At 37.7% G+C, this 26,165-nt stretch overlaps 1 protein-coding gene across 1 annotated transcript in view; it reads left to right on the forward strand.

The window, feature by feature from the left end:
- The first annotated feature begins 1,587 nt into the window (after window positions 1-1,587).
- nectin1b (nectin cell adhesion molecule 1b) overlaps window positions 1,588-26,165 on the forward strand; it is a 68,477-nt gene continuing 43,899 nt past the window's right edge. Inside the window, exon 1 of the mRNA XM_058387528.1 lies at window positions 1,588-2,363. Coding sequence (XP_058243511.1) covers window positions 2,309-2,363 — 55 coding nt within the window. The 5' untranslated portion in view covers window positions 1,588-2,308. The remainder of the gene's footprint in view (window positions 2,364-26,165) is intronic.

Consider the following 26,165-nt stretch of genomic DNA (forward strand, 5'->3'; position numbering starts at 1 on the left):
CGCTGTACAATTTTCTTATCACTGAAAACCAGAAAAGCTTCATTTTGATGGTTCTGAGGTGCCCGAGAAAATGGTTCGCTGGTATAAGTCTCATTAGCTGTGAATAAAGAATGGAATTTTTTGCGACGTTTGGGATGTGAAGAGATGGACCCCAAGCACAAGTGAGTGTAACCATTTTTTAATGAATGGTGCTTATCAAGGTCATTTTTTTCTTTTATATTGTGTCTAAAAATGTTGTGCTTGAGCCAGGAGGAACAAGTCTCACTCAGTTGTACAGTTAGGAACATGTCATGTTGATCAGACTACAGTACCCAAATTCTCTCTCTTACATGTTTACCTGATTACTGATTAAACACACCTGACACACACTCAGTCATCTTCAGAGCACTCTCTCAAAGTATATAAGTATAAGGATTCTGAACAGACACTGCATTGCAAAGTATAAGCTCTTTGTCTCTTTCTTCCAGTTTGACTCACTGATTGTTCCTCTGGTTTTGACTTTCTTTTGCTATTCAAATTTTTGACCATCTCTGCCCTTGTTTATGCTGTTTTCTCATTGCCTGTTGTTTGACCATGTTTTTGGATTTCATCTTAGTTTTTTCCCTGATAATAAACATCACTGTATCCTGACACAATGTCAAAGAGGTCATCAATGTCAAGAGTCAAGTCAAGAAGCTTTTATTGTCATTTCGACCACCTATAGCTGACGCAGTACATAGTGAAATGAAACAACATTTCTCCTGGACCCTGGTGCTACATAAACAACATACAACATATAATTACAAACAGAACAACAACACAGCTAGGACAGAAGTTAAAGGTTTGTCTACATAATGTGCAACGTGTGCAACTAGGCACAAGCAGTGCAAAGACAAGAGAGTGCAAAACAGGAAGTACAAAAAACAACACAAGATGGGACATATAGCGCCGAACAAGAACATGTGCAGTGAAACAAAATGTAATGATGTGCAAGCTAAGTAACTATGAAACTGTATTAACTAATTAAATAAATATGTATAAAATAATAAAAAATGTTCATCATGTGTGAACGTTAAAACTGAAAATGTCCCTATTCACACAAACAAAAGAAAGGATTGGTCAGTGGACAGTGACGAAAGAGAACAGAGAAGTGATGTGGCTTCATATACTAAATTAAAAAATGCATGGCCCAAGCTGCTAGACTGTTGAATTTATAATAATTAATATAATCTATAGTAACATTAGGAATGTAATAATTACTATATTTAGCTTAATAATTTAGAGGATATACAGAGAGTGTATACAGAGCTTGTAAATTAGGCTACTTTACAGAATCAGATATATCTGGAACAGAAATGGTCAATGCTTAGTCCACCGATGTGTTATCTATCAGTTATCCCTAATAATGGATCATTATTTAACATGATCAGTCAATTAGACAGACAGATTACTTTAAAGAGCATTCCGAATGGCTGCTACATCCTACAAACTGTTCTCACTGTAGAGGGCGTGGTCTCGCGTGGACCTCAGCTATAATCACTTTAGAACGGAGCTTTAGGCTTTAGGCTACTACTCTGTTGATGACGCCGCATGCACCGCCCTACTTTATCACGTCACCAGATACGGTTCTCAGCTCGCGCTGTCCGCTACATCAGTTCAGGTGATCGAGTTTCATCTGAATCACACTACCCCGCTTTTCTTTAATTTTTACTTTGTAAAACCTTCTTGGTAAAAGAGCAGGAGTCGGTTTTGCGCTACAATTCGCGGACAATCTCAAAATAATCTCATAATCCCCGTTTCCCCCACACAAGGCTAAAAAACCGGGACCCTTAGAAGTTCGCGCGGAGCCTACTATTGGGCAAGAAAGACAAGAGACAAAAAGGCCTGTTTCTGTGGCGGAAAATAGGGACCTGGGGTTCAGAGACACGGACGCATCTAAAGCGAATTGTTAAAGCGGACTGTATCTCACATCTCTTCTTCCTTACTGCCACACTGGAGGGACAGAGGGAAAGCAAAGTGACGATTGTGTGGCTGGATCTCCTGAGCGACCATTCGCATTTTTAATTCTGTGTCTCCATTTGACTTGACAAGTTCGCGATCCAGGAGCAGCCTACATCTGTTTCTGATTACAGAGGCTTTGTGGCGGATCGAACCCGTAAGAAGAAGAGTGAGTCGTACCGGAGTTGCTGCAAAGGCGCTTCAGAGTGTATGGCTTTGTGACAAAATATTCTGTAGAACTGATCATCGACCGGAGCAGAACTTATTATTCTTATTATTATTCTGAAGTGCACGCGCCTGTCCACGGGATTTTCAGTTCACGGCTTGCACCATGGCAAGGCAGGCCAGTTCATGGATACTCTTATTGGTTCTCATGAATACACCAGGTAAGTGCAGTTGCGCTCTAGGAGTCAGAATGTGTTAATAAAAGAAATCAATACCGACTTTTATTTTGCGCGAAATGCAATAGGACAGGGTCACTTAAGCGCAGCTCCCATTGTGCGCGTTTGGCATGAACCTGAGTAGGAGGACACTGCAAAACGAAATGTAATGAATTTAAGAGCCAGGCTGAACGCAAGCACCCTGGTTTTGGCATTCAGTGCAGGAGGAAGATGGCGACAGCGATGCGGCACGACTCCATAAAAATGTTACAGCCGTTAAAAGATAGTCATCTCAAGAAAGGATGATAAAGATCACAAATCTAAAGTAAACCATTTCGCAAGAGTTTTTTTTTTCTTCCTATGATGAATTCCTCCATCATGTTCATGTATGCTAATGGCTTCACTTTGTTCAGAGTAATTCAACACAGCACTGTGTATTATACACGAGTTTTAAGGCATTCATTGTTCACACACTTTTCTTTAGATAGTTCAGGGTTCTGTATAAAGCCATATCTGATAAGGAGAACATCTTTATTATACAGATCTTTGAGGATTCTCCTACAGGGACAAAGTAAAAAACTCCGTAAGGTGTTCAATAAAACCAATTTTCCAAAGTTGTACCTGAAGAGTGCTTATGGCTAGAGTGCAAACATGTCTTCCAGCTTATGTCCCTTTAGACTAGGATTACATCTATTATTATTATTATTATTATTATTATTATTATTATTATAGCTATTCTGTGCAAAGTGTTTTAGTGACATATTAAAGTAATAAATGACATGCATTAAATCTTCTACTAATATAACATGTCATATCTCCTCATTAGATAAGCTTCTGCTGGCTTTGCTTCATGTGAAAATGAGAAATCTGCACTCGATACACGGACTGTGACTCAGGTGTAGAACTCTAAAGAGTTAAGATGTACGTGCCGTTGGCCAGCTGTCACTTTCCACTGAGACTTCAACAACAAAAACCTATTTTTCCTTACTGAAGCCACTGTTAAATAAACCACTATTTATAAGCACATTTCTCAGCGAATATCACACCTTTCCCTCCGACTGCTAATGCTGTAAACAGAGTGAGGTCAAGACAGCACCTTGGTCTTGAGAGGGCTTGCCTTTGGCTTCTCCGTCAAATTCAGATAAGATTCCCATCTCATTTAACCTTGGGCAGATAATTTTTTTCTACAGACAGACATGAAACAATGGATGGAGGATGTGTCAAACTCATTAAAGATTGCACTCAGTTTTTCTTCCCATGCAGTCATATCCAGAGTATTAGTACAAAAATGAATTACATTTTACAAACTGGTCCTTATGGGCTTTTTCAGCATTGTTTCTAAGTGTCTGTAATTCTTTGCTGAGCCACAGCCTTCCCTCTCCCATGATTAGTACAAGCCGTTCACTTTACAGGCAATTTGTTTGCAAGCTGCGACTTGTGATTTCAAGCTGTAGAAATGTAAATCCGCACACAGACACAGCTGGGTGAGGCTGTGAGCTTGCACAAAGAGGCAATGTCTGAGATCTGTACAGCTTGATCTCTGAATACACAAACCTAGCCAATCCCCATTGTCAAATCCAGTACTTTAAGGATAGTCTGCAATATTAACTGTGTACAAAACATGTATTTAAATTATCAGGATGAAAATTGCATCCTGTGATTAGCAGTTGTGGAGCCTGATTTTTTGGCATATAATTGTCTCAGAAACAGACATTTGTATCAGAGTACAGAAATTTCACAGAAAAAAGTGTGTTCATATAAGTGACACAGTAAGCAGTATTTTGTAGCTAAGGATTAAAGCAGACTGATGAATTATGTGAACATGCTGCATCTTGTTTTACCCCTCACGGCAAGCTTCAGCTCATTGGGAAACATGGTTAAAGGATCTTTCGGTTAACTCTTTGTAGAAACAGAGAGATTTCACACATTCATCATTAAGTTCATGGTTCAGTCTTATCAAGGTTGAACATAATATCAGGATAATATACTTCTGATTTGTTCAGTAATTAGGACTGGCGATTGCACTTGGCATGTTTGTCTGTTGACAGAAGGGTAGGAGTCAGGCCAGATTATTTATGAACTAGATATGGTCTGTTTGGCAGATTTTCTTTTCAGATTCAACCTCCGTTTCCATTTTTAGTTTTATTTTTGAAAGGAGAAACCACATGCATATTTTATATTCCCTTTCATACAGCTGACACTGTGCTAAACAAATCATATAGGATTAAGTAGGAAATTAAGAAATGTACGTTATCTCAAGCCAAACAGATGGCAAGTGGAAAAATTCTTGTTATTTTCCTTTATATGGCACATCAGCTGAAAATATTTGTCAGCCTTTTCTAGGGTTTTGTGTTACTGGCTGTCTACTCAGAAATAAAGACAGAAATAAAAAGTTATAGAATGTATCAGTTTACTAAAGTACAACATTTTAAGGTTTAACTGTGTGGAAGTGATCAAAGTTTAATCATCTGAGGGCAGTTTGGTCTGATGCCTTAAAAGTAGTACCATAAAGGAAATTGGTTTAAAGCACACATATTAATGCACACTGCTTCAGCTGTATTTTTCAAATCTATGAAAGGACTTCTGTGAAAAAAATGCTACAACCAGTTGCCTTCAATATCCCCATTACAATTTAAAGATTTCATTTTTAAAAGTAAAACAATTTGGAATTTAATATCGGAACAGTTGTGGTTGCAACAGTTTATGCTGATGTTTGGGTTGTGCCTGACAAGAAAGTCTTGTGTGGATATAATCTTTTGGCTCATGGTAGAGATCAGGATTAGTTGCTGGCCAAGGCAATCACATTTTTGGTCCTTTGAAGCTGTTCAGTCAGAGAGCTTGGGAAAAGAAGACAGGGATGCTCTTCTACATTTTCACCACTTTTATTAGCCTATTGATTGCAAAAACAAGGTTTGAGTGTTGTTTTTAATTTCTGGTTATTGCCAGGGTTTTACATGTTGTCATGATAAGCATTATCATTTCCATTACCAGATAAAAGGTCTTCACAGGCTGTGCAGGAAGGACCGGAAATTGACAGTTATAGCCACCTCTGACTGGGAATTGTGTACATTGCTAATATTATATGGCATTTGTGGTAAATTCCCTTTACACTCAAACACAGGAATTTATTTCTCATGGGAAAAGTGCTGGTTTATTAAAGGCTTATGCAAAAAGCTAGGAATTAGTGAAGGTAATCATGTTTTGGGGTTTTTTGAAGATTTTAATTTAGAGAGATGTAGAAGAAAGGGGGAAAATCACCACCATTCTTTTATTAATATTTCACAGCAGAATTTATGTTTGATTGGCATTTGCAATCTTTTACATTCATCTCATCGGCAGTGGACAGATACTGGACAGTAAATGTGAAAAATTCAGGGGGACTTGTTGTGTGGCACTTGTGTTTACTCTTCTTTACAAGCAAACACAGGAATACAGTCATTCACCTTCAGGATAGTCAATCAGGCTGAGGTCAAAGATCTGGCCTATTAAAGTCAAGCTCTTTTGAAGTGCTAAGTGATATACAACCTGTTGTGACCTTTACAATAGAGTCCAGACCAGCAGTGTCTGTGATGTGTAAGAATATATTCAAACAAGGGTGATTGGTCACATCTTCCACATTGCCCTTTTAAAAGTGATTTAAAGAGAAAGTGACACCTGGTACAGATGTTCATACAACTGCTATTTCCATTGCTTGCTTTCAGACACTTTGATAATTTTTTTTACTTAGTGAAGCCTGCTGTTAATGATGGTAGAAAGCGTGACAGAGTGTCGGCCATTTTGATTATTTGAACCTTTGTTCTTGATGTAGAGGTTTTGAGAATGAAGTGCACTCTCAACATCATCCCATATTGAAATCAGTTCCCAGTGAATACTCCAATCAGAATAATCTGTGCTTACAATAACTCTGATTACATGGGTCTTATTCCTGTATATAATTTAAAACAGCACATTAAAAAAAGTAAAAAGTAATCACGTCGCACAAATTATTTCTAATGAAGTTGTTTCTAAAAAAACACATGTGCATCCTTTTTGGGATGGCATAAGTTTGTAACTCCAGGTTAAAGCCACTTGTTAATTCAAATAATGTATGAGATACAATATTTAGGAAAGTGTGTGCATCAGAGAGAGAGAGAGAGAGAGAGAGAGAGATTAAAGACCAGAACATAAACATTTAAGGGAATTAATTTCCATCACTCATACAGATATTCAATCATATAGAGGCTTAGTGTCTTGAGCCGTTTGGCCATTTGGTTGGCAAGTAGAATTGGGTGGGACAGGACAGGGAAACGAATCAGTTGTGCAGTGAAGGATTTTATGCAAAGTTTACACATTGCTTTCATAATATTTTTGAGATTATTTGTTATTGTAATATTAAGATCATTTGTAAAGTCTTATAACCAATTTCGTCATTAGCGTTATATATGGAAGTTTAAGGCACATTGCATATGTTGATTGTGTTCAGTTACCTTTTCAGTTACCTGTAATGTTTCACACAGCTTGTATGACTTTGAAAGTGAAATGGTATGTTCTTCACAAGCAGATCACTTGATGTATGCCAGAAATGACAATATATGGATGCCTTCTTCAAACAGGAATGTCCGTGAGGTCTGCCAGACCTTTCACCAAGGTGAAAGTTGAAAGTCTTTCATAAGGATGTGTAGGATCATCTCAGCCAAATTTTGAATGGAAAGTATCTACTGATGAGTAGCTATGGTAACAAACAAATGATAGTCCAATAATGATTAACTTAAGAATTAAGAATTAATAGTCAAATTTACAAAATGCAATTACAAATGGGAATCTGTCTAGCTTGGAAGTGAAATCCAAGTAAGAATTTGGCAACATGCAAATTTAACAAATGTCACCCTCTGCTCAGATTAGACACCATACGGGCCACCTGTTTGGTGCCCAGAGTGTGAACGATGCTGCTTGTAAACTACAGACTGAAAATGAATTGCAATTAGTCACCCAGGTATTCCTCAGTATGATATTTACAACAAACAGAAGTTCACTGTTCGTTCTATCTTTCTATGAAACTCTGTTGCTGTTTTAACCAGCCATTATTTGTTAGATTACTTTGGGTGTACATGTGTATGTTTTACAAAGTGTGATGTTTCTTGATTCGTTTTCTGAATTGATTTCCATGCCTTGCTGGCCCTAATATAGGTATAATTGCTGAACAGAAACATCTGTTTTGCGCTGAAAGCTAATGGACAGATAAAGCGGGAAGAGCATGAAAACTGTTGACCAGAAACAGGTGTGTTTTCAGAAGGTCATTGAGCCAGCAAATGAGTGAAAATCTGTTTTGCTCATCAGCCATATCTCAGTGTGTGTTTTCTTAACTGCAATGGCTGCTGGAAGGAAGAGGTCCTTTTTTTCTCACCGTGTGTTTCAGAGAAAGCCTGTTTGAGAAGGAGATGTGTATTTGTTAGACATTGACACATGGCGTGACATTTGGCACAGTGTCACAGATGTACTGTTTGTAATTTTCAGATGTGTGTTAAGTAATTATACAGACATTGAGATGTGTTGAAGGGGGGTCAGATTGACCTGGCTTTTATGATATGACTGGGTTAATTTCTTGCTGAGCTGTTGGAATGGTTGTGCTGTTGGGCAGGGAAGCACAGCAAGAGAGCAACAAATTCCCCATTTGCCACACCACATTTTCCTTAAGAGTTAAGGATTATAGCTAAAAATATTTTAACAGAACCAGCATGTAAAAGTTTTTGTTATTTGACTTTTAGGCTTTTCTTTTTTGTCATGGATGTGGAAATTTAGCTTTCTGATTAGCTCTTCTGTTCCCGAGAAAAAGCGGCACTCAGGAACACAAACAGCAGAAATAAATTATTAAGTACAAGTATCCATTAAATACCCATTTTCTTAATGTTACAGAGTGTGTAATGATGCAGAAATTAGGGACTTAGTAAGCATGAAGTAGCCCTGAAGGTGAAGAAGTTTCTGTTATAGTCACCTATCATAATACACTTCAGACCTCAGCTGCTATTTTCTGCTTTAAAATTTGAAGTCATAGAAAATCAGTGACCAAGATCCAGTCTTGCTTGCACTGTTCTGATCTGGTATTAGTCTGATTTAGTGATTCTTATCTCGATTCGGAGATTAGATGGTTAAGTCCCTCACCCTTAGCTCTGGCCTGTATAGAGAGATCAGCTGTAGTGATGCTGGTATATTTAATTATTTTTTTCCCCAGACATATTTCAGGCTTTGAAAATCGACATAGCTTATTTATTCTCTGATGATTCTATTAATTCCTATCTGTTTGTTTTTCTTTCTTGACTGTCTGCTTTTTTTCCTCACTTCCTGTCATCTGTCTCTCTCTGCAGCCAGCCATAGGTTTGCTCAAACATTAAGCCTTTATGATAATACACCTTATGGCTTAAACCATATTAACAGCATATTCAGTAAAGAAATTAACTGTTGAGAGTACCAATATAAAGACAGATGCTAGAACATGTAATTAATCTCACAGTTTTGAATTTAATATCAGTACGTACACACGGGTAGAAATTTACTGTTTAAATCTATTAGAGACAAATGGCTCACCAGTTGGCTCGTTCCAGCTGTTCTTGAGCTCCTATATTAGGGAAGGTTAACCTATGGTTGGGAAGAGTCAAAAATATTTTCAGGGTAACAGCAGATAGTTAGATAACTGGAAATTACTGTACCTTTTAAGAACCTGGATCATTCCTGGTCTTCTCTTTTAAAACCTGATCATTCTTTTAAAATAAAACCAATATAACCATGCTTCGGTCAGAAACAGGTCTATTTATTGTAATGTTACTGGGCTGATATGCTTTCATTAGGGAAACTTGCCCTGTGATCGCTTGACTGCAGGGGTAAAAGCTTGTCAAAGGAATATGGCATAGAAAATGGATGAATATAGCTGCCATTTTATTTGGACTGTGTTTGTAGAGGTGTGGGGGGTGGATGAGAGGAGAGATAGATAGAGAGATGGAGAAAGAGGTGAGTGAATAGTCTGTGATCTGCTATGACGTGCTGTTGTTGTCATGAACATCTGGAGGCATGTGCTGTCCTATGATCATCACAGTCTGTGAATTTACCTCTAGTTTCCTGTATCTATTAGAAATATACAGTTGAAGCCAAATGGCTAACGATATTCAATCTCACTTTTTCATCCACACAGCTCCACACATTTCATGTTATCATGCATTTCAAATTGAGTTAAGGCCCCTTCATTGTTCAAATTAGAGGTAATTTTTAAAACAATCAATCAGAGACAAGTTTATATCAGCCTTAATTCACTGTTAGAATTACAGTGGGTCAGCTGTTTGCATACACTAAGCTGACTGTATTGAAGAGGCATGCTGCTACAGGCAGGTTAGAGATAGTTGGGTAGAAGAAACACAAAACACGGCTTTTGTTATCCTCTGTAGCTGCGTGTCTCTGAACCCTTGTTGAATCCTGCCAAGTTTCTGAACATGGACTTGAGCTAGATCTGATCATGCCTACACTATTTCCTCCAACAATGCTGCATTCTCAAAGCAACAATACCAACAATCTGAGGTCTGACCTGTGATAGTTGAAGAAGTGTGTGAATGCATTTTTTTTTTAATTTGGACTTGCACTAGCTGTGGTAATGGAATAAATATTAAAATGACACAAGATTGGGTAAAGATACAGGCCACAGAACACACAGGGAGAAAAATAGCCTGCAGTTTGGCATTGATCCTTCTGTGGCCCAATAGAAGGGCTAATGCTAAAGTAACCATTGTCATCAGCTATTGATTTTGCCATTTCAGTCTGAGTGGTCCTGTATTGCTGCCTTGTAGAAGGAAAATAGAGAATTGGCCTTAATAAGTACTCAAATATTTTCCAAATCAGTCTAGTATTTTGTGTATGAACAAGCATTTGCATATGTCTTTGCAAATGTTAAGAATAGCTTTATTTGATAGGTGGAGAAGAGGGAGGGGGAAACTGTAGAGTTGTAGATTTTATTTATTTCTTGATCTATGAGGGGAGAGAAAGAATGGAGGAGGAGGAGGAGGAAGAGAGAGAAGGCATGAAACATGTCAGTGTCAGTTGCATTGGTAATATAAAAAGAAATAGTGTGGATCAGTGGGACATTTATTGCTTAGTGGTAAATAGAACATGAGGGTTAAGAAAGGGGTTAAGGGAGTAAATCAGCCTGTGCTATAGGGTGTGGCTCTTATTCATCACAATAGAGCTGTGTCACAAGTAGCCCCTGTTTTATCTGTGACAAACATTTGCACTGACATTTAAAAGGCTTGTAATATGATCCTGTGGGTCATATGGTCTATGGTCAGGTTGTGAGGGGGGAAAAGTTGAAAAAGGGGAAATGGCTTCAAGGATATGTGGCACGTAAGTAAATGAAAGAGTACAGTCTCAATTTGTTTTACTATTTTCTATTTAAAATCTATTTCTCTATACCCACAATACACCATCCATGTGAATGAAGAGTGAAGTCAGGCATTAATCCAGCACTGATAATGAATTGACTTTATCCAAGCTCTCAGACACAGTTCCTCTCCCTAAGGGGAAGCCAGAGCCGTAAGTACTTATTTTATCCTAGCAATCAATCTGTCTCCTCCCGTCTGTCACCCATACCTAAAGTACCCCTAACCTTTTATACCCAATTTTAACTATGTTCTGTTAATTATCTCTCTATCAATGTGTACTTAGTCAAATTTCTCAGGTGAACACAAAACATTTTTTAAATCATATTTTATAGGTATTTGGTTATTTGGTCTGAGAGTAACATTGTGATTAAAATGCTTGTCATTTAAATACGACAACAAGATTTTAGTTCTGGACTCATTACCCTTATTACCATAATTTCTAAGTCTAATTTCTGTGTTTTGTAAATATATTTCAAGCCTACATTGATTTAAAATCAAAAGATAACCTGTGGCAATAGGTTATCTTTTACTGCTAAGTAGTGATCAGGAAATGAGGGTTAAGTAGGCCCCACCCTAAAGCCCTCCACCTACACTCATTGTATATTTCTCAGTTCTCCTGTAATTAGTGTAGACCCCCCTCCTTTGCTTGCTAACAGCCTAACAAGCAGTTTTGTGCCAGAAGAGCGACTCAGGAGGTTAGAGTCTGGCATAACATTGGAAGACTTGGCATAGCTATGGCATTAACCAGTAAGAGAGCTAGAAGTAGCTTAAGTACTGCTGTGGAAAATTAATGGGTGATTGTTAGTGCTAAGAGCCAAATTTGGTGATCCATAGACTGCCAAAAGTTATATCTGGATGGAGAGATAGAGGGTTACTTTCTCATGCAGATAAAAAGCCCACGCAATGTCATGTATGCTTAGCTAGAATCAATGTCGAACCATACTATGCCAACATAACCTTGACCTCCTCCTCCTACACCAATGCTAAGCTAGCAGAATAATTACATTTTCCAACCAGTTGTTTCTGAAGGAATTCTTGGCTTTCTGTTGGTGCATCCATCAGACACTCAAAGCAGCAACTCAGATCTCAGCAGACTAGGTTGGCCTGACTTGTGGGTCCTGTTTTTGCCATTAAGAATCTGTGTAGTTTCTATGTTAACAAAGCTCTGTGTTGGGATGACCAAACCTAACCATGGTTATTTTAAAAAGAAAGAAAGAAAGAAAGAAAAGAAAGAAATGAGATTTACGAGCTCATAATTTTTTATTTCAGATCCAGACCTCTTAGAAGAAAATATTGAACCACTGGACCCAACCCTATTTATGCTACTGTCTTATAAACAATGACGTATTTGACTTAATGGAGTTTCCTTTTTTAATTAATGGAAGAAATATAATAACAGCTGGCTGTGTGTGTGTGTGTGTGTTTGTGGACTGATTTACGCATTGCCTCAGTGGGGGATGGAGGCCAGAGTGCTTTGGGATTGCTGCAGCTCTGAATGAGCCATGTTGGAAGCCTGACATAGGTTCACTATAACAGCGTGTTTCTTTCTGGCTTTCCTTTTCTTTTAGTTTCATTAGACCACGGTGCAGGATGAAATGCTCCCAGGTCCCAAAACCCACTGAATTATCTCCATTAAGCCAGCATTCAGAAATAGCTCCCAGATGTGCCAACATACCTTAAAAGCAATTCTGCATTACAAAAGTATGGTCAATAAAAAAACGATTCAAAACAGGTGTACATTATAGACCTAACACGTCTTGAGTACTCTTTTGTTTTAGAATAGCTTTTGTGCAGTCCTTTTTAGTAGCAGAACATCTGAAGGAATTTGTCCCTGTAAGTGACCTAGTCTGTCATACTGTACATTCTTTGTCATATTTCTTGTGAGAATTAAGAGAGGAAGGTGAATGGTGATGAAGATTTTGTGTGGGTATGGGTTTCTGAGCTTGCAACCTAAGACAGTAAACAATCATCACTTTGTTTATGCAAAATTTCATGCAAATGAGTTTATTCTCCCTAAATTGATCAAAATAAATTTAGAAATGCATTTAATATATAACCTGACCTTTATGTTTTTTCATTAGCGCTACGAGAGTGTAATTAAATATACGATTAATGTAATGGTACATTTTTGTCTTTCATTAACTTGTCGTATAATTAAATATATTTACAAGTCTGATTTATTCTAAATGTTGCCACCACTGTTCAACACATTTTATACAAAATCTGTGATATAAAACGTCATCTCATTTAAAATTAATGCCAAGGGACAGACTTCAGAACCAGTTCATCTTCACTTACCTTCTTTCTCCCTCTCTCTCTCTCTCTCTCTCTCTCTCTCCTTTTTACACACACACACACACACACACACACAAACATTTCTCTATGTCTCTAGCTACAATTGTGAATGTGCTTAAAGTTATGTTTAAACTACAAAATGTCAGCATGTCATAATATTTAATGGTGTGCGTGTGAATAATAGGTATGTCAAATGTATATTTAGCATAAAAACTCTAAAAACCCACATTGCCGAAAAAAACACTTTCCTGATTTAGTGAGTTAATTCTCCTTAGAACAGCTGAGATTCTTCTTCCTTTGGCCTTTATTGATATATTCTATCCGTTTTATGGTCCGAGCTATTTATTTTTCCTTTAATACTCATAGCTTCTGGATAGGGAAGAGGTAGGATTGCAGCAAATGTTACATGTATGTGTGTGTGTGTGTTGTGTGTGAGAGAGAGAAATGAGAATTGTATGCACAGATGTATGTAAACACATGGCTGTGTACATGTGAGTACAAGTGAGGATGAGTATATTGTGGTTCTGCAACACAGTAAGCCTCATTTTCCGTGCCCCTCTCCCCCTGATCCTGACCCACATTTTCCCTTACATCCCTCTTGCACTACATCTCTCTCTCTCTCTCTCTCTCTCTCTCTCTCTCTCTCTCTCACACTCTCTCTGCTCCTCCTTCCCTCTTTCTCTCCTCTCACTCACAGCTCACACTCTCTCCATCTTTAATTGCAGCTGAACACACTAAGGCCATCTGTTTGGCCAGGGTTTGTCACCATGGAGATGCTGGGAAGCTTTTCGGATTTGTACTGTGCTGACCGGCAGGGCTAGAGGGGTCAATAATGTATGGAGTAGGTGGCAGTCATAAGGGAACCAGAACTGTACCATTGAACATTGGACATTGTCTTCTATAGATGTCTTAGAAATTATGTTAATACCTGCTTGCATTAATGCAGGTCAGGCCAAAGGGCACAAAGCTCAAGCACAGTGGATGATAAATTACTTTAATAGTGATATATATTTCTAATTGATTAAAACTGTCACACATTCGTTGCTTAAGCTTATAGAGTAATTTGAAAAGCTGCTAGATGTGACACCTTACTAGTCGTCGTTGACTTGTTTATTGCCTTCAAAGAAACCCGTGCTGTGGCTTCTGAGAAACTGCAGAAATGGTTTTTGAATCCAATTCTGTAAAATACCAAATTATCAGAACGAAAAGAAAAGTGGTAAAAGTATGCCTCAAACTGATTTTCTCAGGTTATCACTATTATTATCTTCATGTGCTGTTAGTTTTTAATTATTTTGTCATTTTTTTTTCATTAACTTTTTAGTAGCTATTACCATAAAATAAGACTGTTTGAAATATTACCCTGTGAAATGAAATAGGAAGGCATAATGTGACATCTGAGTAAGACTAATCGGCTGGGCCACACAACTCAACCTTTGCTTTCTTTATCGCTCTTCTTGCTCAGTAACAATTTGTAATTGAATATTGATCATCTACATGCAGGCTTGTACTCTTAACTGTGGCACAATTGAGAGAGTTTGCTCCATGCAATTCTTCTGATTAGTGTGATTAATGTGACTGCCAATAAAGCCTAGTGCACAGTACATGATTTAGCCCTGATTTCCCAGTCTTTCACTAATTTTGGTGCTCAATGTTTATACCCTGCAACTTGCCAAGTAGTCGCTTATGTAGTGTTCCCAGTATAGCAATGCAGTTCAAAATGTGTAATGTGAAATGGTTTAGAGATTTTCAAAGTCATAGTAGTCTGACTAAAATATTCCTATTACCCACACTCCACTACTGAACAGGGAGATGGAAGACAGATTTTGTGTTGCAGAGGAAGGCTTCTGCCCATGACCACACACTTTCTGGCCAGCCTCCATAGTGTGGCTAATGCTCATTTTTGGGAAATCAAAGTGGAGACATTAAGAGTGAGGGAGTTAGAGCTATGGAGGAGGATTGCCGTATAAATCACAAGATTCTTAAAGCACTAAAAGCCACGTGAATGACTGTTCAGTTGCTGTAGTTTGAACATAGGTACTTGCCATTTGCCTCTCTGACTTTGCAAGTCTTCTGGTTGTCCTGAAATATCCAGTGAGTTGTATTTTTGTGTTGCTATTCTCTCCCTCATCTCTTCCTAAACAGCATGCTTATGTGCAACTCTCAACTGAATGGATTTACATGTTTGCCAAACTTTGTCAGTTGAGTAGACAAACATTAAAATTGAGCTATTCTGGACCAACTGGTTTTAGATACATTCAGTTAGTACCATTGCCTTTTAATAAATGAAATCTACATGATCAAATGCCTAATATTTTGTGTTTGTGCTATAGCTTATTGAATTTAACTGCCAGGACACATATGGAGAAGGTCCCGTTTTAAGATTTATGATAATTAGGTTCTTGATTTTTTGTCATCTGTGCCGATGCAATTAAAAGCATATGTGTGTGTGTGTTTGCTTGGACAATCAATGATTGTAATCTTTCATATCAAGTCCTCCTGGCAGTATGTCTGAGCTGGAAAATTGAGTGTTATGCTTTGCTGTAGAAGATGAATTTGCACCAGCATCAGTATGCACACACACACACACACACACACACATTATTTACAGGAAATACACAGATTTCACAAAAATTCACAGATTGTTGTTCCTGTCTTTCAATACACCTTCTGCTTTGATCTTTTTGTGTTACATGCAAAGATCTTGTACTCCACTGAAGTATAAGGTGGGCCCCCTGTTCATGCTATGCTCAGCTTTTGCGATTTCCTGGTGCTGTGTGCCAGTATGTCAGCTCCAGTCTATCATGATCAAAGCTGTTAAGAGCTTTTCTGCTGCCTGCATATATTGTTCACATTGAATAGGAATTGGCTTGAGTCATATATATATATATATATGCTTTTACAATTGCTCAAGTTCTTTTTAGCTTCCTGTGGTGTCCATCAAAGCTTCATTTTATGTTAGTACTTTCAGGTAAAGATTGGTACCAGACAGCTGTCTTTTCATTGCCTAACAAAGCAGATACACAGCTATGCTTGTCTGAAGAAACTGCTGTCATTTTTTTTTCTCATGCCATTTGATTTCCTTCAGTAATTGAGAGGTTTCTTGATTTTGGCAGTGCTAAAGCCGCTGTGTGGCTGTTGAAATCACTAAGACTATCTAGTGTGTAGATCTTGCATGTTTTACAAGACACATCCAGATGTTTCTATTTGGAGTCAGCAGCAGGGGGTGGGTGCTCACTGCATTATAAGAACGAATTGGGATTAAGGTTCTCTCTTTGTGGAATTAATTATGCAGGCATATGAACTGCATTGTGGTAAGCAAGTGGAGGCACCCAATCAGACTGCTGACTCTTATTAATACTGGATCTCTCCACGGCTACCCACGTGTGGTTTTGGTTATAGTCATAGAGGTGTATGTGTATGTGTGTTTGTGTATTTCTGGCATATTTTGTCTGGAATCTGGAGTTGGGAGTTACATTTTAATCACAGTACAGATGCCACATGTAAGCTTTATTAGCCAGTGTTGCTGAATGCAGCTGCCACCACAAATTTTCCTGGCTATGTTTTGTCAAGACTTTTCCAGAGACCTAGACACTCCCCTCGTCTCTTTCTCTCTCTCTCTCTCTGTCTGCCTCTGTCTGTCTCTTTGTCTCTTGCCAGGTTTGAAATCTCTTTTAGGAGCAAGGTGACGATGCATTAGGCCACTTGATGCCAGATGGGAAATTGATCATTAGTGAATAGGCATCAGGGGAAGCTTGACATCCAAAGCTGCTTTTCACACATCTACAAAATCCATCACCCCTGAGCCCCCTGCTTTGCCCTTGACAGCACAGCGATTCATCAGATCTCTCTGTGCGATGTGGGACAAACACAGTCACAAAAATTTATTATGTGTTCTCTTGATGAGCTACTATTTTGGTGGCATTATCGATAAATTACTGTGCTTCTTTGTGTGTGTGCTGCAGGTGCTCTTTAGTTCCCGAGGAATAGCATTGTTCTTTTGTATTGGTTTTGTTTTCTGTCAGATGCTGTTTAACTGCAGATTAAGAATAAAAATGCTCCAGTTTTTGACACTGACTTCACAGAAAGTGGTGCTTATCCCCTTCCCCACCACCCCATATCCATGGCCCAAACACATAAAGGAAAAGCCGTATAATGTATTAGCTGCCAGTCCTATGCTCAATAACCATTATTCTGTTCTACTTGCCAGCTGCCATAAACACTGCCTCACATCTGGACTTTCATTGTCTGAGCTTGTTTTGTAACTTGAGCTGTGTCTTATAAAAATAGCCGATCTCTATTTAAATGTATAACCCCATAGTGTGGTAGAACAGGACTTCTATTCCTATTCCTGCTATGACTACTATTTATTATTGGAACTATGACTAAATTTATACCTAAGAACAAGCCTTCCAGTTTTTTAATTTCCCAATCGCACTGTCATGGTTTATTTTGAAATACACTGTGAGGTTTGCCATCCACATCTCCACATCTACATCTGACATGTCTATTTGAATAGAGTAATCTTACACAAATGGTACAGGAAGGCCATTACGTGCTGCTTTTTGTTCAAATGAAAAGCAACTGTTGCACAATAAGAAATGTTGCACAATAAAATGCAGTTGCAAGCATGCTCACTGATTTTTGTTTATGCCTTTAATTTGAAATGTTGGTATTAATTTAGATCTGCATACAGTGAATCTGAAGCTGTCTCTTTCTTAAGAATTCTGAAACATTGGTAAAAGCCCATAGTGGAGCATCAGTGGGTGCTGTGGGTATTAGCCAGAAAAGTCCCCTTATAAAACAATACCATAAACTGATGTTTTAAAGAGATGACTTAAACAGTTGCACAGTTGTTTTCACTTGTAAGTCTACTTTTACTGAGTACAAAATGAGTCCTCCTTCCCACATTTTCAATAATTTAAAAAATGTAATTGAAAAATATATATTATATATATATATATTTTTTTTTAGAAAAATTAAATAGATATACATGCACGTATACATATATATTTTTGACTAATATATTAAGAACACCATAGGTCATAGGCCCTTTTTGCTCCCAGAACAGCTTCAGCCGAACAGCTTGTGTGTATATTTTATAGCAGTTGGTCATTCTCTCCACGTATGTCTGAATGCTTTTGCCATGCAGTGAGTTCAGTTCTACTTCAGTCAGATATAGTGAGTGTACCAGGGTGAATCATTGCACAAAGTGATGTGCTCTGTGCACTCCCATTGCTGGAGGGGGTCAAGTGTTAACCCCATTATGTGCACGAGTAAGTGCATTACGCAGAACGAACACTCAATGAGCACCTCTTTCTCTCTCTGTCTCTCTCTTTTTCACACCAATACTTTCCTTAACAGGAGCTGTGCAGACCTGCTTGTGCACCTTCAGCTAAAATTATATTGATTTCTCTGGAAGGTAATGTCATGTATGAGCCCTCAGTGGAGAGTGAGATGAGAAAAGAAACGAGAGAGAGAGATGTCCCCCTCATCCACTACATTGAAGAGGGAAGATTTAATATTTTCATCCCTGGGAAGAAGCTGTCAGAATTCATTACTATACTTCAGTGTTCATGCCTCCTCTGACTGTCTCTTTTTTAGGGTTGCATCATTATAGCATTTGAATGGGGGAAATGAGAAATGAGAGTGAAAGCAATGAAAATGAGTGAAGGCTGAGAAATGAGAAAAACAACATATGACCATCACTGGTTAAAAAACAACATCCCACATTTGTTTAAGTAAACAAAAAGGTTTTGAGCTTTAGGTCCATCTGTGAGCACTTCCCCAGTGTTTAGGTAACATGGAGTAAATGAATCCACCCCCTCTCTCTAACCTCTTCCATTCTTTCAGTCAGAGGTGTTTCCACTCCATTTTACCCTCTTCCTACCTCGGTCTTTCTACTGTGGCTTGTCAGTGGTTAAGCTGTGCCACATGAACTTAGATCATTTCCCTGGCAGTCAAATTGAGATGGAAAGCAGTTGTATGGTCACTGAAGCCAACATACCCGTCTGAGCTGCCAGGTGTGACTAAATCTACCAGGCATTTGATAAAGTTGCTATTTAAATGAATACTTATTTGCAACCTCACTCTGCAGCATGACTACCCTGAATGAACAACATTTGATTAAAAAAATGTGTTATGTTTTAAGACTATGCAAAAATCTAAGCAGGGAGTGGTGCTGTGTTCTCTTCTCTAAACTTCCCCCTCTTTGCTGTTACAATAACCTCCACTCATCTGGAAAGGCTTTTCACTAGATTTTGGGGCGTGGCTGTAGGGTTTTGCCCATTCACCAACAAGAGTGTTAGTGAGGTCCGTCAGTGCCTGAGGTGCACCCTGTATTCCTATTTATTATAAAGGTGTTCAGTTGGCTTGAGGTCAGGGTTCCATGCAGGCCACTTATTCTTCCACAAGCCTTGGCAAACCATGAGTTAATGAATGCTGGAACATGTTTGGGCCTATTAGTTCCAATGAAAAGAAATTTTTAATGCTACAGCATACAAAGATTTTCTAGATAATTATGGGCTATAAATCTTGAGGCAACACTTTGGGAAGTCCAACATATGAGTGTGATGTCCACACATCTTTGGTCATATATTGTAACCATCAAAATGGAGCAGTGTCTACATAAAAGACGTTCCCCGTTCTGGCTCTCAGCCTTTCTACATCAAGAAACAACATGTTTTGGCTCCTCTGACGTGATAGAGTGTGACATGGTGTCTGTCAAGGTCATAGTCACACTTAGTGTATTTCCTTTCTACTTGTTTTTTGGTACCAATCACAATGTTTATGTTTACATTTTGCTTTATTTGCTTTACATAATTTTGAATTAGACTCTTGTTCTATTCAGTGCAACACTTCTTGTCACAATTTTTCTTGACTAAATATATTAAAGCTTATTTAGATTCAGAAAAAATTAGATTAGAGAAGTAGCATATTTAATCAAGTGATCGGTTTATCTGAGAAATGAAGCCATATTCTACTCATTTTTATTTAGAATATCTGTGTGAGTCTCCATGGCTTCAGTGGTATCTCTCTGTTTATGCATGTCTTGAGACTGAGGATGGTTAAGGTCATGTGTAGTGAAGCAGAGCTGCATTAGCTGTACAGTAGCCGCTTTTCTGGCTGTACTGTGATGCCATTTTCTCCCCTACCCATGGGGCTGTCATGCCTTTCTCTGCTCCTGCACTTAAATTGTTTTTCATGCACCTTCTGACTAAGCACTAGACACTGTTATTTTTGAGAATCTTGGATTGTTACCACAAACGATTCGCATTCAGCCAGATGGTCATGTACATGTATTAGGATAGTTTACACAGATGTTTGGTCTTTTGACATTGTTTGCATTATTCATTACATGACGAATTACATGCAGTGGAATAAATATTGACAATCCTTACATTTGAACAATGCTGTGAAGTTGTTTCTTTTAGCCCCTTCTGTGTGTTTGTGTGTTATCTCTAGCCTCTCTCTTTAGCAGATGAATGTGTCATGGAAGAATGAAAGCATGCCATTCTTTTGGTCTTATCCAAAATGGTTTGTCTGGAAGCACCCTGCTTTGCCCACTAATGCAGCCTCACTGATCTGATGCCATTTATCATGCAGCTGTCCTTTGTGGACCAGAGCAGTGCACCGGAGAGAATGATACCATCTGACAGCGAAAGACATGGATGCTAAACGAGTGTGGCACAAAGAGTGGGCAGAGCTCAGTACAGCCATCCAGTGCACTATACCTAGCAGAGGCAGACAGTATAGGCAGACATTTTGTTTCAAATAGCACCAACTCAGTGAGCACTGACGTGTCAGGACGGGTGAGCCATGATGTTGCAACGAGAGTGAAATTTGTGATGTGGGGGTTGGGTGGCAAAAACTAGTGAACATGTTTCATTTTCTCAAATCTCAAAGGGGTTCCTGCAGATATGCTTGTGATTTGAGAAAGAAATGCTTGGATGTGAAATGAGGAATAAAAATGACTGAATGGAAAATGTATTGATGTGCACTACTGAAAACAGTAACAAACAAGGGGCTGCTCTTGGTTTACAATACCTGGTTTGAGATGCTAGTATCTAGCTAGTGAAACCACTGTTTGTATGTTTCTTATTTCACATGAAATGAAAATAGTAAAAAAAAAAAGGCATGTCAGGAAATATTTTGATGCAGAGAACAACACTGTTCTAGTGTCCAAGTGTCAGATGTTCATGGGGACTGAGAAAAATTGCTGGACCATGAAGGCGGGAGTGGGCAATAAAGTTTTACGTTTGTGGGGACAGATAATGCACTTTGGAGACTATGTCCATTTTATACCGGAAGTAAAGAACATACTGCAATATATCAGAAACTGCAATATTCCTAATATAGTCAAATGTGTCTACTATTTCTTATTTAAAAGATTACAATAAACCAGATCTAAAAATTATTAAGTTTATTACTAGACATATCTTACTATTTTTAAGCTTTACATTTTCTTGTTCTATAAGCAGATTATTTGGCTAATTGTAACCACTCATTTCTAGAATGAAACTAAAGGATGTGCTAATAGAATAATAAACTTTATATCTTTTAAAGATTTATTGTAATCTTATATTAAGGAATGGTATATACATTTGACTAGATTCGAGATATCATTTTTTAATTATAATGATTTTTTTTGTGCGTGGCAACTGTACTGCAATGATTTTCATTTCACACTGAGCTCTACTCTCGGGTGGAGCATTCTGAGTTCATTCAGTGTTTTAGTACAGTGTAGCATAGTAATGATAAGCACATCTGATAAGCACATCTATACTGTGCTTATCCTTCATGCTTGTACTATTTAGCGTCGCAGTCTGCATGCTAATATGCCAACAGGATCACAGCGTACAGCAGGTATGATTCCAAGAAAGTGCTTTACTTTCATTCTCAAACATCGTAATTTTCACTATATACAGGGCTACTCTGATTCCTTTTGTATAAGAATTTTTGTTGCATTGTTAGGTTTAAAAGATTAGTTTAGACTACACAGTTTAGAAAACAAAGACAATGGTAACCTTCCATGGGAAAGTCAGATGCTTGCAGTGTGTGACTGAGCCTCATTGTTTGGACATTAGACTTAGATATTGCATTTTTTTAATGAGACAAAGACGGCAGTGCTGGATTAATACTGACTGTCATTCAACAGCCCTCCATTGTGGACTTGAGGTAGACACTGACAATAGTGGTAAAATATAAGATGGTATAGTAACAGGCAGGTTATTATGTCGCGGATTATATCTATTCATCTCCCACATACACTTTTTTTTTAACTCTCTTTTTCTCTCAGTCTATCATTGCCTGTAACAAAGACAAAGACTTTTCCAAATATTTTCATTTCACAATCCATTTCTTCTACCATTTCTGCCCACAGGGTGAATAAAATATGGAATGTATCCATTGGTCTCTGTTATGCAAATATTGGGCAAATCAGTAACATTTTACCATGGCTGTAGTTTACAGGAAAGAAAATGAGACCAGTTTTGCATCAGTTGCTGTTCTCCCAGACACCATTTAAAATAGATTGCTACCTCTTGTCATACACTGACTTATACATATAATAAGCATCTACAGTGATTGCTGTAGTCTTTGCCCATCCACCCCGTCCCCTTCCCCATTTCATTGCTTTCTCAGACAAATACTGACTGGGCTCCATTTTGGTAGGCTATCAACTGATGTACATCTAATTTTATAGTGTTTCCCATTACTGGCCAAACAAGCATCTCATTATTCTGCCATGTCAGGTATAGTATATTTAAAAGAGCTTGCTGGGGCAAGGTTAAGCTGGCCAGCTGCCAGCCTGTGTGTAATTCTGCATAATGGATGGGCAGCATAATAAAGGGAAAGGGGAAATGAAGACCTAACATGGCATAATGCAGAAAAGGTGAGAGTCCTAAGCCTTCACCATTAATTGTGAACTCTTAAAAAAACAATTAAGGGCTTTGACTGGGACATTCCAACACATTCAAGTCTTCTTTCAGATCCTTTCTTGGTATTGAACCACTCCAGTATAGCTTTGGCAGTTGCTTAGGATTGTTGTCCTTTTGAAAAGTGAATTTTTGCCCTAGTCTGTTGCAGAAGTTTTCAGGTTTTTTCAAGGATTTGCCCTATATCTGTCTTGCCCTCAAACTGGGCAGATTTTCCAGTCCCAGCTGATGAGAAACACCCCAAAACACAATGTTACCATCACCATGCTTCACTCTCAACGACCAGAGAAGTTTGCTGAGTATCCAACAAGCCTTCTCCAAATTTCTTTTTTATCATTAAAATCATTTGGGACTCTCCAACTCCTTCAGAGTTACTCCTGAAATTAATTTAGGCAACAATCCTAAACCAATAATTACTGATTATAAATCAATCATCATTGACAAGTAGTGTATAAAAATAATTTATGTTTTTAAACAGGTGTATAAATAGCCTAGCATAGCAAATCACCTGTAACTGATATTTAAAATAGTAATTTCTCTAGATCATCATAATTCAAGAATTAACAGTAGACTTATGTAAGACTCAGAACAAAGATATTGGCTATCAGCATTAGGCTATTAAATTAAATCATATGTTATTGTATTGTAGTTGATTTATAATAATATGACATCATTTATTTTACAAATTGAAATTGAGTTGTATAATGTGGAAGCCTGAGGTTTACATGCCAAAATGTGGGTCAAGGGGGGTGAATACTTTTGAAAGACAGGAGATGGCAGCTTTTTAATGTCTCATTGTCCTTTCTATTTGATACCCTTTCTTTGTTCCTCCTGAGCCAATGACTTGGAATAAGTTTGATTTCTACTATCAAGTATTCTAATATTCATCAATCAACTGAATGATGCCCACTTGAATCCCCACCAATTTCAGAATCCCTGGATGGGCATAAATAATGGAAGCATGGCAGTCTCTGCAGACCTACTGGAGCATCATAACAAAACCTGCTGTGTGAAAGAGGCCAAAGGGAGAAGTAAACACTGGGGGCAAAAGATTCTTGTCTGCGGGAACGGTGAGGCAAAGCAAATGGAGCCAGTGGAAAGAATATGATGTCTGTTGATAGAGAGCGGGACTGCACTTCTGGGAAACAGCATTGTTTAGATGAAAATGATAAACAGTAAGGAGGCGCTGCAGAAGGCACAGATCTACAGGGAAAACAGTAGTGAATGGATAACTGTTTGATCATTAAACACTAATTCACTCCATGTTTGAATGTGCTTCATGTTTTTTTCTTTAGAGATGAAAATCTAAATAAATAAATAAATTTCCACAGTTAAATAGCATTTGGTTAGGTAGAGAGGAAGTTTTGGACCTGACCTACATTGCTTCTCACCATTTTTCATCATAGTATCATGGACTGCGTGATAAAGATATTATCGTGTAATTTTTTTATTGATTCTCTTCTTTATGGCTAGCTCAGCAAATGTTAACACTCTTATTATCTTTTTGAGGTAAATAGGTAAGTAGCAGTAAATACATATAGCGATGCTTCAGGTACATTGAAACTAATATAACAATTTCAAAATTTGCATTAAGTATTATTTCAAGCTATTTATAGCCCAGAAAAAAACAAACTAAGGCTTTCAAAACTTTGTAACAGGACAACCTTAAAAGGAAAATGTGGAACCAAGTATCTGTTCAAAGACAATGACACTAAGATAGATTGGCCTATAAATGGTTAAATAATTTATCAGCACATACTTAACCTAAACCTGGTCTGGTCATTGTTCATTTCTGCTCAGACAGCAAAGATGTCCACCCAAAAAATTATAATTTTGTTTAATCACATGTTCATTCAAATCATTAGTTTGAATTAAGCCACTAGTCCTGTGTTTGAGGTACAGCTTTTAATCTAGAGATTATACCTGTTCTCTAAAGATGACAGAGAATATTATCTAGATATTCTGGCTGGAAATGAAAAGCTTATTGTAATCTTAAATTTATTTTATGCAATGACTGTGACGTTTGATCATGTTTGTGGATTTCTTGGTTTGTTATGCCCCATATGCCCCCAGAAATCTGTTGCAATGAATAAATAAAAACAAATAAATAAATAAAAACAAATATCATGTTTTTGGACTTTTTTGGTGGGAGGAAGGAAAGAAATGACACAGGCTCAAATAAGTGATGAGCTGTTGTGTCATAAGGTATTGGCAAATTATGATTGCATTCAAAACTAAATATATTGCACAAACTCATAAAAGAGAGGAAAAATATAAATAAATGTAAATAAACATTAAGATTAAGACTTTAAGAATATAAGAATATAAAATTAAATTAAATCTGAATAGGACAGAAGAGACCTCCCAGTAAATCACCAGTACTCTTTTGTGTGTTGGAGGGCTTAAATAAATAACAACGTGTCCTTGTCGTATGACGTTCCTGCATTCACGTTCTCTAGTTTCGGTGGCCCTTTCCTGTCCTCAGGAAATGCTATGACGGAAAGCACAAGTCCATTCTTGCCTGCTCAGCGTTATCAAAATGCACCTCTGGCTTAAACTGAAACTCACAATACTCATTCATTTGTACGTTGCACAAGATGAATAGAGATATTGTGTGGAGAGTATTCTGTAATCATCCGGGTATGTGTTATGAGTCACAAGTGAACGTGCAGCTTCTATTTCCTAGTAAGCTTATAGCATGAGGGACGAACACAAGTAGCTGTTTAATGAGTGCTGAGCCATCTGCATGTAATAAAACAGAGCACAGTAAAAAGTAGGATAGGAAAAAAGTTAAATGCTTACACAGGAAAACTGTTTTCCTTTCCAATTTTCTTTTCTGTAGTAACCTTTGGTTATCAGTGAGCTCACTCCAGTGTGCCTGGCCACTGCCCAAATATAGACACAGATGCATTAATAGCTAAGGGTTACCAAGGCTATATCAAGCATTGCTTTGGCTATGAGAGTACTATAATTTTATCATATGTATATAATTTTTTCATTTGCAGTTCCTTGTTTTTAGTCAACTATACAGTCATATTAATCATCCACGTTTGGTTCATGTTAATATACGTATCTTCTATTTTCCTTTAAAAACACCTCTTTTTTTATATTTATTGTTGCTCAGTGTTTTTATTTTCTATTGTATATGGCATGTAAGAGTGCAAAAGATGCATTTTTTTTTCAGT

The sequence above is a fragment of the Hemibagrus wyckioides genome, linkage group LG04, assembly GCF_019097595.1.
Source record: "Hemibagrus wyckioides isolate EC202008001 linkage group LG04, SWU_Hwy_1.0, whole genome shotgun sequence".
NCBI classification, from domain to species: Eukaryota; Metazoa; Chordata; class Actinopteri; order Siluriformes; family Bagridae; genus Hemibagrus; species Hemibagrus wyckioides.